This window comes from Syngnathus floridae, chromosome 3 (assembly GCF_059516105.1).
Source record: "Syngnathus floridae isolate MCC-2025c chromosome 3, RoL_Sflo_1.0, whole genome shotgun sequence".
Lineage (NCBI taxonomy): Eukaryota > Metazoa > Chordata > Actinopteri > Syngnathiformes > Syngnathidae > Syngnathus > Syngnathus floridae.
In genome coordinates this window covers 14,879,056-14,895,566 of record NC_142415.1, presented here as the reverse complement: position 1 = coordinate 14,895,566, position 16,511 = coordinate 14,879,056, and the positions used below count along the sequence as shown (strand labels likewise).

General features: G+C 39.3%; 3 protein-coding genes across 6 annotated transcripts; all 3 read left to right on the top strand.

The window, feature by feature from the left end:
- The first annotated feature begins 332 nt into the window (after nucleotides 1–332).
- kifbp (kinesin family binding protein) lies at nucleotides 333–5,397 on the top strand. Its single transcript, XM_088370453.1, has 13 exons — nucleotides 333–830; nucleotides 1,262–1,360; nucleotides 1,423–1,502; nucleotides 1,577–1,635; nucleotides 1,704–1,828; nucleotides 1,967–2,060; nucleotides 2,303–2,415; nucleotides 2,515–2,664; nucleotides 2,849–2,923; nucleotides 3,065–3,227; nucleotides 3,310–3,484; nucleotides 3,658–3,843; nucleotides 4,145–5,397. Exons 1-13 carry the CDS (start codon nucleotides 375–377, stop codon nucleotides 4,281–4,283), a joined length of 1,914 nt encoding a protein of 637 aa, XP_088226579.1. The 5' UTR covers nucleotides 333–374; the 3' UTR covers nucleotides 4,284–5,397.
- A 1,380-nt stretch (nucleotides 5,398–6,777) lies between these two features.
- Nucleotides 6,778–10,478, top strand: srgn (serglycin). The gene is made up of 4 exons (XM_088370461.1): nucleotides 6,778–6,947; nucleotides 8,106–8,247; nucleotides 9,730–9,917; nucleotides 9,987–10,478. The coding sequence occupies exons 1-4, from the start codon at nucleotides 6,893–6,895 to the stop codon at nucleotides 10,094–10,096; spliced, it is 495 nt and encodes a 164-aa protein (XP_088226587.1). The 5' UTR covers nucleotides 6,778–6,892; the 3' UTR covers nucleotides 10,097–10,478.
- A 570-nt stretch (nucleotides 10,479–11,048) lies between these two features.
- vps26a (VPS26, retromer complex component A) lies at nucleotides 11,049–16,497 on the top strand. Of its 4 annotated transcripts, none has more exons than XM_088370456.1 (10): nucleotides 11,049–11,366; nucleotides 11,655–11,700; nucleotides 13,273–13,422; nucleotides 13,605–13,680; nucleotides 13,800–13,956; nucleotides 14,098–14,262; nucleotides 14,336–14,442; nucleotides 14,566–14,667; nucleotides 14,823–14,932; nucleotides 15,001–16,497. In XM_088370456.1, exons 2-10 carry the CDS (start codon nucleotides 11,686–11,688, stop codon nucleotides 15,115–15,117), a joined length of 999 nt encoding a protein of 332 aa, XP_088226582.1. In that variant the 5' UTR covers nucleotides 11,049–11,366; nucleotides 11,655–11,685; the 3' UTR covers nucleotides 15,118–16,497. The 4 variants fall into 4 exon arrangements, with proteins under 4 accessions (XP_088226582.1, XP_088226580.1, XP_088226581.1 ...); XM_088370454.1 differs by having other exon boundaries at nucleotides 11,049–11,370; nucleotides 11,595–11,700; XM_088370455.1 differs by having other exon boundaries at nucleotides 11,050–11,370.
- Nucleotides 16,498–16,511: the final 14 nt, after the last annotated feature.

Below are 16,511 nucleotides of genomic sequence, written 5' to 3'. Positions count from 1 at the left end.
AAAACTTAGATAATCTAAAATTATTATGCTGTTGTATAAATGGAAACTGGGTAAGTTCAATTCACTTGTGAAGATTATAGTGCATTTTAGATTCACCCTGAAATTTCAGGGGCCTGTTCCATGGTTTAATAATAGTTCGGAAACAAAACACATAAGTATAGATACTATTATTATCAATTCTAATACTCTGAAATGAACGCGGGATCCATTTGTGTGGCTTGACGCTCAAGCTGGCAATGAAAATGAAATGTTCCATCATGTGAGGAAAGGAAAATGACGTACAAAGCTCTATTTAAGAATGCGTAGCTCCTTTCCGCTTTCCACCAGTAGGTGTCAGTGCAGTCACTTTCACTCACCAAAACAAGAAAACAAACATGGCGTCCCTCTGCAGCGACGAGTGGATAGCGATCTGCGATAAATTTACCAACGCCCAAAACTTTACTGAAGTAAAATCCCGAACCGACCCAGAAAATGACCCCTATCGCTCCAAGTACAAAGCCAGAGACCTCCTCCGGGAGATCCATTGTTCGCTGAAGAGTTTCGATGCCGGTGATGGGGAGGAAGACGGCGGGGCGCAGGGCGGTGACCAACCTCCGACCGAGCTGCCGGTGGACGGTCAGCTCGAGGGAATGTTCGAGCGGGGCTCCAGCGGCGACTCGCCTACCGGACAAAGGACGGCGAGGCTCGCGGCTGTGGAATATTACCTGGGCGTGAACCATGTGGACACGGAGGAGCTGTCGGCAGGCCAAGAGCACCTAACGAACTGCATGAAACTGCTGGAGAAATGCAGAGTGTCGAACGAAAATGTGTCTTTATTCATCCATGTTCGGGTAAATAGCTCGCCTGGGAAGATGCCAGTATTGTGCCGTTGAGTTAAAGTGATTTATTTCATGAAATTGTATTATTATATTCCGATCTCTTAATTGAGTAGCTGGCTAATTGCTTCAAATACGTGTATGTAGATCTTAGGCTTCTTGTCCAATTTGATTTCAGCTTCTGTGTTGCCATCTGATAATCACTATTGTTGTCTTAGCAACAAGTCTGCTTCTTTTAAATTCCCCTCATGTTTATTGTCATGTTAAACATTTTAGTCAACCCCCAAAATAAAGGTACATCAACCATAATAATGAAAACTGTGATAGTCAAAACCCCAAAGGAAAGTAAATGCGTCATTCCAGTAGTAGAGATGATGATTTATTCTAACCTGATTCATGATTAGGTTAGGATAACCAACCACTCATTTCTTTTTGTGTGATTCCAGAACCAACTGGGTATCCTCTGGGCAGGTCGAGGGGAGACTGAGACTGCACAGGGATTCCTGGAAATGGCCGAAGCAATCTACCTGCGTTATATGAAGGAGGTAAAGTTGTTTGTATTTCCCCCATGACAGCAGTTTAAATAAAATGAAATCAAAAATTACAGGATGGAAGTCCTCCTACTGATCTGGTGGAGTATTTTACTACCAACGAGAAGCTGCTGACACATCAGGAAAAGAACAAAAAGTAGTTTTTTTTTTTTGTATCCGAAATTAATTCTTTTTTTTTTCAGTTCTCAAATTCAGCTCTTCTTTTACCAGGTTCGAGTTGGCCTACACACACACAATGTATTACCTTGCTCAGGTCTATCAAAACCTTGGTGAGTCTAACTGCTTTTTTTTCTAAAATGATTTTGTGTGGTGGAAAGTAACACGAGTGTCTTGCCAGGTCAAACGGAGCGAGCTGCCACCTATTGCCACAGCACCCTGCAGAGACAGCTGCAGTTAGGTCAGTTCAATCCAATAGAGTGGGCTCTCAATGCCGCTACGCTGTCACAGTATTACATCACAAAGGTGAGGGCCCCCCGTGGATATAACTTGTTTCTAATCTTATAAACACACTTTTGTGATTGTTTTGTGTGATCTGCAGTGTGCACATAATTGTCAGCTTGTCAGTGCAAGTCACAAGGTTTGTGTGTGCTATATCCTCAGGGGCGATACATGGAGAGTAGACACTGCCTCTCAGCAGCCACCGTTATATCTGGTTTAGCAGGAGATGTTCCCTCGGAGGCTGCCGCGCAAGAGAGTGAGTGTTTGTGTTTCTTCCTCGGGTCAGAGCATATTAGCAGCACACAAGCTGTTTTGTTCGGAGTCGTTGGAGTCATGGGAGATGGTAAAGTGGCGTTATCACCTGACCCACTATTATGCACATATGCATTTTCTTTTTTTACGTCATCTATCAATGATATGGCTAGTTTAACTCAATTACTCTTAGTAATTTATGATCAGCACATTTCAAATACAAATAAATGCATCTACTCTTCTCAGGTGAGGTAGAAAGCGAGCGTCGGGATCAGCTGAGGCAGAAGCGAGCCGAGATTGCAAGATGCTGGATCAAATACTGTCTCATTCTCCTTGAAGATGCCAAGAAAGCGCTGGAGGTGAGGAAGTCTCTTGCCTCCTTGTGTGCAGACTAAATGATGATGATTATTTCTGCAACATCCTTCTCTTTGTGTGTGGTTGCGCTTCTTTGTGAGCAGGACAACATTGGGGAGCTGGATACTGATCTTCAGGAGGAGTTGAAGAGGAAGAGGAGGCTTGAGGTGGAGGAAGAAGAAAAGGGCAGGAAGAGCGCTCAGTTGTTTGGATCCGAGGACACTTTTGACTCGATCGCAAGCATGGAAGAGAAGGTCTCTGCGTGCATGTTCTCTTTTATATAATGTCAATCTTGGTGATAATATTCTTCCGTAATATTTACCTTTGTTATATTTGTGTCAAACATACAAAAAGATTCATTTATCTTCTTAATCTCAGTTAAATAGGATCAAAATATTTGACTGAAAATGATCATATTGTGCCGATTGGGATTTCCAGGTGAGCTGCTTGCTCCCACTGGACTTCACCGAGGCCCGGAATGTATTTTTGGTGGGACAGAACTATGTTACACAGGTACTGCAAGGTCATCATGCATTCACAATGCAATACTCACCTATTGTCTCAGATAGACTAATGAAAAATATGAATGGAAATGGAGCCAAGTGTAAGTTGAATGTAATTTGTGTTTTCATTTGTCTTTGCGCTTCCTCCCAGGCTAAGGAGTACTTTCAGATGGACGGCTATGTGACGGACCACGTTGAGATCCTGCAGGATCACAGCTCACTCTTCCGGGCTCTGGCTTTCTTTGAGGAGGACGTGGAGCGACGCTGCAAGATGCACAAACGACGTGTCGATATGCTGGAGACCATCTGTCTTGGTACCCTTGTCACCCGAGTTGCACTTACTGTACCTTTTTTGACCCGGTTTTGAAATGAATGCATGTGCCCGCCTCTCCATAGAACTGAACGCCCAGTACTACCTCATGATCCGCAGACAGTTGATGTTTGAGCTGGCCGAGACCTACAACGAAATGATGGACTTGAAGCTGACTCTGGCTAACAGATTGGCTGACACACAGTCTCTTGATAGCCACAACATAAAGAAATTCAACAGTCTATGCATTGCCTCCAACAAGTGAGTGTGTGTTTAAATATGAGCAGGTTTCCAGCAGTTTTAAACTTTATTTTATATTTATAAGGATCATTTAGGATAATAAGTGAGTCTGACAGATTTGATCATGGTTTATGATTTAAAATAGGAGGGGTGTAAATGATTGACTCAGTAACTTTGAATCTCCTCCTCTCCAGGTACTACCAGATGTTCCTGGATTCTCTGCGCTCTCCAGAGGGGAAATTTCCCGAGCACATGGAGACGGAGGTGATCAGACCGGCCCTGGTGGCCCGCTTCCGAATGGCCCGAATGCACAGCCGCATGATTTGCTCTCTCCCGAGTACACAGCTGGACAACCTCAACAACTCACTGGAAAACTACAAGTATGTTGACACGGAGGTGCATTTGGTTAATCTGCACAATTCAATGGGCGACCTATAAGGTAGCAGCAGTTGAATCTTAGCGTCCACAAACAGGAGTATAAATTTGCGTAGGAAACCACAAATTCACAATGTGTCTACTCAAAACTAAGCATTAGTAGTCTCAAATTTTGATCCTGGCCACTTTTATTGTCTTTCCCCAGATTGTGCTAGTAATGTTTTTTTTTTTCCAGTGAGTCATACATTAAGTATACTTCCCAAAATTCCAGATAATTCTGAAGAGTTTATACCCCTTGTCTTCCAGATATGTTGTTGAGTACTGTGAGGCCCACCCCGAAGCCGCTGCCGTTGTGGAGACGGAGCTGGAATTGAGTAAGGAGATGGTCGGCCTGCTTCCTCTTAAAATAAACCGCCTCAAAGCGAGGATGGCCGCTAACAACTAAATTTGGGTCAATTCAGCATTTGGATTGATCATTTATCGTTCGTGCGTCTGTGCATGCTATGTGCAGTTCAGTGAATGATCACATGCAAAAAAAAAAAAAAAAACCCATTTATTCCCATCATCATAACCTTGCGCACATGTACCTTGAAAGGCATCCTTACTGTTTTTGGGCTTGCCATTGGCCCGGCAGTATGCTGGGCAGGAATAAGGCCTGGTGAGCTGCACGAGAAATCTGATCTTAAAATGAGCTAATTCCACCATGAAAATTGAAAAATAAAAAAAAATACATGACCCTTTTAATATAAATTGCAGGCTAACATTTACATATCATGAAAAGACACATCTTAACAACGCCTTGTATATAACTAAATGTATTTAAGACTCATTTTGTCATCACAGTTAACAAATATAAAAATAAAACCACTAGACCGATTAGTCAGTTGGACGATTTTATCAATAATCAAGCAGTATTTTGCCAATTAAACACAGATCTAGTCTTTCTTTCCCGTAAAACAGTTGTGCCGTGTTGGAATCACTCAGAATGATGTCCTTACCCTTTTTGTCCGTTAGAGGGCGCGCTGACTCCAGTCAGTCCAATAAACATGTCTTCTGAGACAGTGAGTTGTTGTGCCAAATATTTTGGGATCACGAATTAGTGCTGCAGAAACCTTTAACAGCTTCTGCTTCTCACTGTCAACAGCAAGCAAAACACTATACACAACACATGTTCTAACATTTTCTGAACATTTGACCTGTTTACAATACATCATCCTTTAGTGTTTAATTTTGCAACAGAAAGGAATTTTTAAACAAAAAGCATTCAACTAAAAAGCCGATGAATCAGTTAATCATTTTCTTTCTGGCAAATAACCTAATCGGTGTTGGCCTTAAAAAATTCACATCATTCAGGGTCTAGTCATGATGAATGAATTAACGTGACCTTAATGTGCTCTTTTCTTTCACTTTCACTGCCTCTTGAGTGTCAAACACTTTAAGCGTTGTAAAATAGTTGAACATTTTGCCTTGTAAAACCTCAGTGTGTCCCTCCCCATCCTAATAGAATCATGTTAATGTAAATAATGTATGCAATGATAATAAATTATACATGCAATTAACATGGGTCTTTAATGATCTTCTGAACGCATCCATTTTCGTACCATTTTCTGTGGGGGAAGTGAAACTTTGCTTTTTGCATGTTCAAGTGAAGGTTAACCATCACACCCATCTCTTGAGCTGAAAACTCCCTTGCTGACTTTATCACTAATATCACTCATATTACTTAAGGTTTCTCTCTATATATATATTTCGTCAGCGGAATGGATTGCAAGAGACGCATGATCCGACCGCAAGACCTTTGACTGAATTCACGGTGCTTCCTCTTTAAGATGAATTTGATAAATTGAGATTTTGTGATGATGTTATGGCTTGTAAAATAGCCACTGATATATTTAATAGTCATAAAAATATCACTAAATTATCTTCATGTAAAAACAAAAACACCAGACTAGTTAAAGTCAACTGGTGATGTTTCATCCTGCTGATGGTGGAAAAAAAGACTCAACCTCCCACATGAAATGGCAAATGAGTATAAACTATTTGAACGCTAAACTATTAAAACATCAGCCTGTGTGACAACTGCTAAGTATGTTTAAACTTCTTGACTATTGTGAGGAAGCAGCAGCTGCATGTAGTGCTTGTTGAAAAGTTACGCAAATGTGTCACTTCCAGTTAACACTTATCTGGGTGTTAGCAAGAAAGTCATTTTAGGTTCATGCTCAACCTTTAGTGGTTATTTCGTCATCAATGAGTAGCGGTTTAATCCTTTAAAACTGTGACATTACTTCATGTGTGTTACTGATAGAAGACAACGTGCCATTTCCTGAACTTGGTGTTGATGTGTCTGCTGAGACAAATGCTTGATTGATGAATTGTAACATGCGTTGACAGAGACTTGGAAGTATGGAGGATCAAGATTTTTTTTTTTTATTACCTATCTGAGTTGGATTAATACATTTATTTAGAACAAATGAAAACAGCGATTCTCAAAGTGTGGTGGAAAAATATAAAGGCAAAATGTATTTTCTTTTTGTAAAATTGTTTCACTCTTGCAAATTTCTCCTATTTTGCTTTGTGGGTAAATTATACTTTGTAAATTAATTCTCTCCCACTTTAATAATTGAATAACAGTGTAGAGACATTTTTTAACTTTATTATATTTGTTTTGTGCTTGTCAACATAGTCAGTACAGATTACAAACTCTTTATCTCTTCTTCCTCTTCCCTCCCAGTAGTGCAACTATCTGGCAATTTAAGCCTTAATTTAGCCAAATTCTTTCTTGTGGTATTTCCTTTTATGCAGTTAGATTCAGATAATATCTTGTTGATTTGAGAAGGTAAAAGTTTCCACCGAAGATGCTAAGTTTTTTTTTTTTTTTTTTTTAAACACGAGAACACTTTAGGAAACCATGACGCAGTCAGAGGGTTGAGCTTATTCTGGGGAGTGTGTGTATGTGTGTGTGAGTGTGTTTGTGTGTCAGACATTTGAACTCCGTCTCCAGGCCTGGAAAGAAGTATTTTTGTTGTCTTTTATTGTTGTGGCTTGAAACAGGGAATGGCTTGGGTCCTCTTCATCGCGACCTGCTGCCTCATTGGCCTACATGCAGAAGGTAATTTGGAATTTGTTGAGATGACAGTGGAGGCTTTTATTTCTGACAAAAAATTTTTTTATTACCAGGTAGTTTGCTGGTACAAGCCAGCGTCCTCTTGCGAGCGTCTGTAGCTGACATGTTAAAATGAGCAATTATCACTCACAGGACGAAAAAAAGAAACAACACAAGTGCCTCTTGCCTTTTTGCAATTTAGGAATACAATTGCTGTCCATTTTTGTGTAAAAAAACTCAAAATAATCAGCACAATCTCTGAATTTGATTTTCCTCTGATACAGGGCGGCCCTTTTCATTTGAAACTTAAGAAATGTCAATTAAATATTTGAAGTTTTCAAACATCTTCAGGTTTCAGATACCCTAAAAAGACATATATTGACTTTTTTTTTCCTTTCACAGCCCACCATGTATTTACATGTACATTGTAAAGTCATTGCAGCATTTTTTTTTTTTAAAAGACCACTTGCAAAATCTTAATTATATTTTGGTGGTGGTTATTTTTGTGGATTATAGTTATATAATACATAAATTAATTAATCAAAGGCATCTCAAATGTTTGTACATGTCGTTTGACTATTTTTGTCACGTCAGCGTTCCATTCTGATTCATGTTTATTGTAATTCCGGACTTTATTATTCATTTTATGCTCGGTTTATGTTGGAACGCGGCTCTACCATTTGTGTTTACTAAGTTTTGTTCCTGGCGGGGAACCGCACATTTAATTGGAAACGAATATGTTTGTGAAAGGCCACTAAACTAAAAAGATAAAAGTTTTTACTGCTCGATTGTGGGTGTTCCAACATAAATTCTTCATCCAGGCACCCTCAGGAGATACATAATCATCACATGTCATGTTGATCTCAACTCTCAATTGGAAAGAACAAAAGATTTTCCACATAGTACAGTCAGAAGAAAACTCACTGTTATGGCGTAATTGTAATGTTGCTTTTCATTAGTAAACAAAAGAGCTAATTTACTTGATTTACTTAAAAAAAAATACAGACCAGCCACATTGTATTGAGAAAACACCATGTCGCCATCACTACCTCCCAACAAATGTTACTTTACCATGTTGCAGGGTACTGTTGTAATCTCCTAAAAATCTCCAAGTTGCATTAAGTAAAAAAAAACAAATTGAACATCTAATCCTGTTTTTATTAGGAGCGCCCAGAACTGCCGTGTATAAGTTTGTCAGGTGTCGGCCTGAGGGTGATCTTACCAACTGCGTGACTCAACAAAGTCCACAGATGGAGTGGAGTCCAGACCTGCCGACCAAACTTCCTCCTTCTAGTGCAGAGTACCTGTAAGTAGTCAGGGGTTATTATTGTACAAAAATATTTGTAATTTGTGGTGACCTAGAAATCCACTGTATCATAGTGAGACTTTTTTAACATTTTGGTGAACAGAGGGGCAAAATATTCGGTACGATGTTAATGCTAAGTCACTGCTAACACTCAATGCACAATAGTGGTGAAAGTCTTCTTTATTTGTGTCATCATAGTATTGTATTACCCCCCCTAGTGGCCAAGTTGCACACACCAGGAGTTGCAACAAATTAATCATAAAGCAAAACTGTTTAGTTCCTTCTTCTTCTTTTATGAAACGGAGTTGTTATTGAACAAAACTGTGTGTGTCTGTGTGTGTGTCATTTCCCCTTTTGGATTTTTTTGAAATGACGCAGATAACATCAGTTCATCACCTGAAACGATGACACATATACTACATCAAATCACATTTCATCTAGCTGCTTCTGTGTTGAAATCACTGAAGAGCGTACTCAAATCTGTCATGGAAAATGTATTTTCCTATTTTAGGCCTAGTTTATGGTCTATTTCGAGGTCAGCTATTGGGGGAGGTAACGTGTGGTAAACAGGTTTCAATCATTTCCAGTCAAATGTCATTCTTACAAGATGTGTTCTTGAATTTCCTTTTCTGACTCGATGCCCCGTACGATGGGGCTTTTTTTTCGAAACACAAAGCGACAAAACTCACATTTGTTCGCTCGCCTTGAACAGGAAGCCAAAGGGAAGCATCGACAGGAAGTAGACTGTGACGCAGGGTAGGCTGCCGTTTCTGGTCTATTGTCAAGTATGAGTGAATGCGGCACACTCCATCAAATTGAGTTTGATTAAAGTGGCAGCATTTTGTAAAGAACAAAAGGGGTCAATTGACGGAGTGCCAGTTTAAAGTCTCGTGTTAGGAAATATGAATAACAAGATCACACACAATTTTGATGACTTGCTGTATGAACAGTGTTGGGAACGTTGCTTAAAAAAATTAATTAGTTATAGTTCCTTGATCCAAAAAGTAACTGCGTTAGGGTTTGAATTGAATTAATTTATAATAAAAGTAATTTCAACAACATAAAGTGTGTTTAACTCTGTAGTCTTAATTCAATATATCAAACTCACATTCTCAGACAACATGTCTGGTAGACATTTTGTACTTAAAGTATTTCCTTCAAAAGTACTTTTTACTTGTTTACTGCTTTACTGAAGTCTTTGAAAGATGCTCCAGTCAAGTACAACAATAAACAATTCATATGCCTCAAAATGAATGAATAAAAATTAGAACATAACCTTGACTTCAACAAGTATTCATGTGAAAGATACACTGTTTTGCTATTCATTTCTGCACATAATGGAGAAATATCAAAATTAGCTCACTCAAGCTCTGTAATGGGAACACGAGAATCTAAATTCAATTATCGCTCCTTTCGAATAGTTGATCAAGCATTCTAAAAAGACCAAACTGTCTGACATTTGACTATCATTGTTTATTCCAGTGATGCCGAGCCAGTGGATGAAGAAGAAGGTTCAGCAAGCACGAGCGAGTCCGTTGAAGTTGAACAACCTGAGGACGGTTCTGGTTATGAGGGTTCTGCTGGTCCATTCTGGATGGACTACACTTTGGATAGGAATATCGAACAGGAGATTGGCTCCGGCGAGTCCTTGACAGACACGGAGCAATACGGTGAGTGAATGGAACCTCTCGCCATCTGTGTACTTGACTCGAGCTGATTTCGGACCTTTCTCCTTCTAGCTGGCCGAAAAGACTCAGCGGGCTTCAGGCGGTTCCTCGGCAGTTCGTGGCAGGACGAAAACAAAGCTGCTGAGCGGGAGGAGCTGGAGGAGCCTTTTCTTCAGTTGTAGAGTTGACAAACTGCTCTTTTTTTCACACTGATATGTCAAACTAAAAATCACCTGATGACCACAAACATATTGAAACTGCTTTTGACTGCGGCTGTGCTTTCTGTAAACAAAGAAGTATACATAATATAATTTCTATTCCAATTAACATTTTTAATAAGCTTCTTGAACACATAACATATTCTTTAAGGCTTTAGTCACTTTAAATTTATACACAGAAAGGATTGTGTAATACTTTTAAGGGAATTTATGCTGCGCAAGACTTAACATGATAATTGGCCAATCCCCTCAGGAAAAGATGGGCATTGAGTCATATTCAAAGTATGTATTTTGGGCATAACACTTTGCGTTTTAAAGCAGGATTAAATCTTTACAAGAGTTTGTATCATTGCTTGTCATATCTGCTCCCGCTTGCCCTATATTATATTAGCCATAGAGTTTCTATATTGTTTATAATGCTGAACTGAAGCCGATCCCAGCTGACTTTGGGCGAGAGGCTGGGTACAGCTTGGACTGGTCGCCAATCAATTACAACACACATTTATGGGCAATTTAACAACTTAAAAATAACCCTCACATTTTCACGTGGGGGGCAGCTTAAGTACCTGGATGAAACCAAACCAGACAAAGGGAGAGCATGTCATATAAACCCCACACAGGAAGGCCTGAATGGATTTTTTTTTCGTGTTGTCTTGCAAAAAGTCAGGAAACGCAAAAGTTTCCACCAACCGCTAACATTTCCCAGCATAAGTAAGTTAATTCAGAAAAACGAAATACTATAATAATATAGGTTGTTTAATAATAATTAAGTTTCTCATTATTTAATAAAACAAAATGTAACAAAAGATATACTGTACAAAAAAATATTTTCCAGTAAGTCAATTTTTTTAAATAGATGGATGATTATAAAGATACAAATTAAAAATATTTTTAAAATTTTTTTTTGAGAATAGTTTATGCAGTTAATGTAGTTCCTGTCTTTGACTGAGCAGTGAAAAGGTCAAAAGGCTTTTAACAAAAGACTGGTTAAAAAAAAAAAAAAATTACATAAGTCATTCTTTATCGACTACTCTTTATGACTGGATATGTGATCAAGCCGAACACACAACACAGTGACGGCTAAAGTAGTTGTGTGATTCAGTAAGCTCAACTACTTCAATGTAAATAAATGATGCTTGCTTTAGGTGATTAGCTCCTTAATTTTTAGTTAAGATCCAGGAAGATACCGTCACATCATTGGAAGCAATACATTCGCCTGAACCTGCTGGACTCTGTCCGTAAGAAAATCTAAAAGCAAAAATTATAGTCAAAATAATGACCTGTCATTTTTTCCTTTTTTTTTTTTTTTCAGAAAACATGAAAAATTGAACCAAGTGGCCTATTGATTATATCATATTAATGATAAAAAGAGATGAATTTAATGATCTGCTCCAATTTTAGTAGATGTTTATCAAAGAAATATACAACTTTTGTCCAAATATGACTTAGGCCATTATTTTAGGAAGGTGATATTAACCCATCTGAAAAGTTTCCAATATTCTACATGTCACATGGACCACAGCAAGCCACATCTTTCAGATCCTCTACTGGCCATGGGGAGGCCAAAAGTAAGTTAATCTTTTATTTGTGTGTATTAAAAAAAAAGAAGAAATCAAAACAAAATAAAAATAAAAAAACTATGAGGGACCATCACATATATATTGCTTTTTCAAAAATGTTTGAAACCAGATATGTAAATCTATGTGACAAAAAGATCATTGACTAAGTAGGCTAGTCCAGAATCACGTGACCGTCTCCGCGACCACGCACGCACGCACGCACAGCCGCATGACACGCGTCACGTGACTGCCGGTCTCGAGTGCGCGACGCCCGGTTGACGCGCACGCGCATGGGGTACAACTGAGCGAGGATAGCCTGTTAGCTTCAACTGTACTTGACGGCCGAGATGGTAAGTGCGAAAACGACCACTTGACTTTTGCTTTTTGCACCATAGCAACAAGACCAATCAAAAAGATCGTTACCAGGTCGTAATGCAACGTGGCTTGAAAGCGACTGTTTTGCATGTTTTTTTCCTCCCCGTTTTTAAAGCTGACAGAGAAGCTAGCAGTGTTGGTCGAGTTAGCAAAGTGAGAGGCCGCCTGTGGTGGATACATGTCTTGAAGTCTGCTCTTTAACTAAGTTAGTTGGATTGTGCACGTGTTCGCTAATGTCACTTGTGATGCTGTCAAGAAGTTGCTTCAATGTCATTATGACAGATGATTCACTGAAATATACATGCACGAAATTTGAACTAACCCAAAGTGGGCGAATGTGCATCCTAAACCAAACCCTCCTGACTTAAGTCTGTTGAAGTGTTTTTTTGTTTTGTTTTTGTTTTCCACTACACTGCAAAATCTTTGATAACTGGTCTGATAGCTTTTGGAATAACCACGCCCCCTCCCACTCCACCCTGAGACTTTTGATTGTCGTCTCCTGACATCCTGGTGACACATTGTGACATATTTGTGTTAGTGTGTGGCAAAAAAAAATGTGTTATTCATTGTTATTTAGCCAGGATTTTACAAGTTGTTAGTCACATTTTTTTCCATGGAATGCTTTTATTAATCATCTGAAGAGTATTTGACATGACTTGCATGTTGACTTGTGAAGTCAGAGATTTAAGTTTAAATTTAACTTATTGAAAGTCAGATGCAGCCTTTAGTGGCTTAAAAGTGAAATGAGAGTTAATGTTGACAAATCTGACTAATTAGGCCAAATATGTATATATAGTTTCTAGATTCATGTATAAAAAGCCAGTATGGTAAGGTATCATTATTATTAAATCCTTTGTGGCAGTAAAAATATTTTGGAAAACAATATAAATATTCACTTCAAGACTGCTGGTAGCTGGATTATATTCTAATATTCTATCAGATCATCACCGAGCTTTTCCAAACCTCTGCCCATATGATGGCTGTCATTCGGAACTTTAAAACAAAACAACAACCTTGCTCTTCCGCTTTTCTCAGCATGGCATCGATGCACTCAGAGCCAACAAATAATGTGCTATAAAGCAGCCACGCGTTCAAGCTATCGAAAAGGAAGATAGCTTTTATGACCTTGTCCCAAGAGCTTAGTCACTCACTGGTACTCTGTTTTGTCCTTATGTCACCATATAACGTTTTGTGCTGTACTTTCAGAGTTTCCTGGGGGGTCTGTTCGGGCCGGTGTGTGAGATTGATATCCTGCTCAACGATGCAGAGAGCCGGAAGACGGCGGAACTCAAAACAGAAGATGGAAAGATGGAGAAACATTATATGTTCTATGACGGAGAATCTGTGTCTGGCAAGGTAACCCGATCTGTCATCTGACTTTTTGTTCATTTTTTTATTGATCCTTCAAATATTCCTTACATTACTGTAGTGAATACAAACTCAATTAAATTTAAACTAAAAGAACTGTAATTGTAAATTTTACATTTTCGTGGCAACAAACATAAGTGAATCATTTCAAAAAAATGTTTGTCCTGCAGGTGAATCTAACTGTGAAGCAGGGAGCAAAAAGACTCGAGCACCAGGGCATCCGCATCGAGTTTGTTGGACAGATCGGTGAGCACGTTATGGTATTTTACTTGCTAAACTGAGAATTAGAGATTTTGAAGTTTGTCCACTAAATACCCCCAGATAGTTTGTAATTAAAGACCATGATGTCCTCCTCTTGATTTCAGAGCTGTTTTCAGACAAAAGCAACACACACGAGTTTGTGGATCTGGTGAAAGAATTGGCATTGCCGGGAGAGCTCACCCAGAACAGAAGCTACGACTTTGAGTTCATGCAGGTGGAGAAGCCCTACGAGTCGTACATCGGCGCCAACGTCAGGCTAAGGTTGTCTCACGGTGCTGTTTTTATATATATTTTTTCTAAGCTAGGAAAATGTTTTTTTTTTTTTTCTTCAGCTGTAATGTGAATGATGTGGTCAAACAAGCAGATGGTTAATGAAGCTTCCTCGCCTTGATGTTCATGTAGGTATTTTCTGAGGGTGACAATAGTCCGTCGGCTGTCGGATCTGGTGAAGGAGTATGAACTGATTGTCCACCAGCTAGCCACCTACCCAGATATCAACAACTCTATCAAGATGGAGGTCGGCATAGAAGACTGCCTTCACATTGAGTTTGAATACAATAAATCCAAGTAAGACAAGCGCCACCATAATCGCTGTTTGATTACTTGGTTGAGCCATGAACAATATCTGTCTTGTCGCTAGGTATCATCTAAAGGATGTCATTGTTGGGAAGATCTACTTCTTACTGGTTAGGATCAAGATCCAACATATGGAGCTGCAGCTCATCAAGAAGGAGGTAACAGGCATAGGTGAGCATTCAAAGTTCATGTTCATTTTTTTTAATTTTGGTGTGGCTCTGGAAACGTGTGAGAATAAAGTGACATCCAAGACCTAAGGTTTTCTGTCTTCTGTGCATAATATTACCCTCAAAGGTCCTAGCACAACCACAGAGACAGATACGGTTGCAAAGTATGAGATCATGGATGGAGCCCCTGTTAAAGGAGAATCAATCCCTATCAGACTCTTTCTGGCAGGTAAGTTCAATTCCTTTTAACATTTGAATTAAAACAATCTGAACATAATGATTAGCTCAAACATATGAAGGCATAAGAAAAATGCTAGATGGAAACAGAATCGCATCCATTTTCCAGGTTTATGAGATATGAGCTTTTGCATTACGTTTGACCAGGGTACGACTTAACAGCCACCATGCGAGACGTCAACAAGAAGTTCTCTGTACGCTACTTCCTCAATCTGGTTTTAGTGGACGAAGAAGATAGAAGATACTTCAAGCAGCAGGTAAAAATCATCAGCACAGCTTTTCCATTCAACACAAGTACTCACTATTGCAATGTCTGTGTCCGCAGGAGATTGTTTTGTGGAGGAAAGCCCCGGAGAAGATGAGAAAACGAAACTTCCACCAGCGTTACGAGTCCCCGGATTCCCAAACTCAATCTGTTAATGTGGAGCAGCCCGAGATGTGAGGGCTAGAAATGAAAAGAACTAAAAAAAACACACACCGACGCACACACACACATACTAACAGGACTCTTCACTCGAGAGCAGTCAGCGGTGTGACAGCTGCCCGCTTGAAGTGTATACACGAATGCGCACTTGATGACATCTCTTGTCACCTCAGCTTCAAATGTGAGCTCTCCTTCCACCACACGCTTGTTTGGACACAGGCGCACACAATCTGCTGAATGCCTGACGTCATGACGACAACAAAGACAGCAACTGCTTGTAGCTTCTTTGCTAACAGGGGTTTCATTTGCTTGCATCACCTAGTCGGGAACCATCCACTACTATGATATGCTGGTGTTCTTATCTGTTGGATACACATACACTGTGCTTCCTGACTGCTTTGTGACTTTCCAACCACCGTGACACTACAGCACTCTTGGTGAGCCATCTTATAGGGAGACACCGACACTAGTAAATATCTTGTTAAAAGAAAAGCTGCTCCCCAGAAATGTCACCTGTATTCAGAGCTGAGAAACAAATGCCCATCATTGGTTTTTAATCCTGTAATTTGTTTCCATTTTTTTCAGATTGTAGAGCAGCATGATCTTTCTGATAATGGTTCTTTATAGATGAATACTTAACATGATGCGGTTTCCACAGTTTGGCTAGATGTCTGGAGTTATGCCAGATTATCCACCATTTATAAAATCCATTAGTAATTTCGGGGGCATTTTTGGTCTGCATCTGCTCGCATCTAGACGTACATGGCAGTTTTATTTGCATGTTGGCCAAATGTTTTCCCTTAATGACATTCAATGTAATAATTCTGCTCAAGTCAGCTGTTGCAAGTACTCCTCTATAAATACACAACTATATTTCACTGTGATGCTTTCATTTCAACATTTGAACGGTTGTATGATGTCAGCAAACCCATTTGATGGGGAATTAGCCCATAAGCTCTGTGTTGCACAAAGGTGCTAAAATGTCCACTTTATCTGGTATGAGAAACTCAATTGCCATTTATATACTGTATTACATGTTTTAATTGGAACGATGCGTTTGTCTTCTCATGTGCAATGTCATGACTCCACAAGTTTCATAAAGTTTGAAACACTCATGTCTACTGTTGAGCTTATGTTGCTACACTCAACAGTAAAATGTGAATTTTATTCCTAAATTTGGGAACTATATATCTGCAAGATATTTTTTTCTTGCTGCCATACTCGTTTGTTATTCCGATCTTGTTGGCTATCCTTTAAATACCTGCAAAGTCAAAGAAAACACTGTCCTCCATATGTGCATGGTATCTTCACAACAAACCATATGAACAATGTGTATGTACAGTATATACATTAAACCCTTAAAAAATAAAAATGAATAAAGCAAATTCATACTGACAATATATGGAGTCATT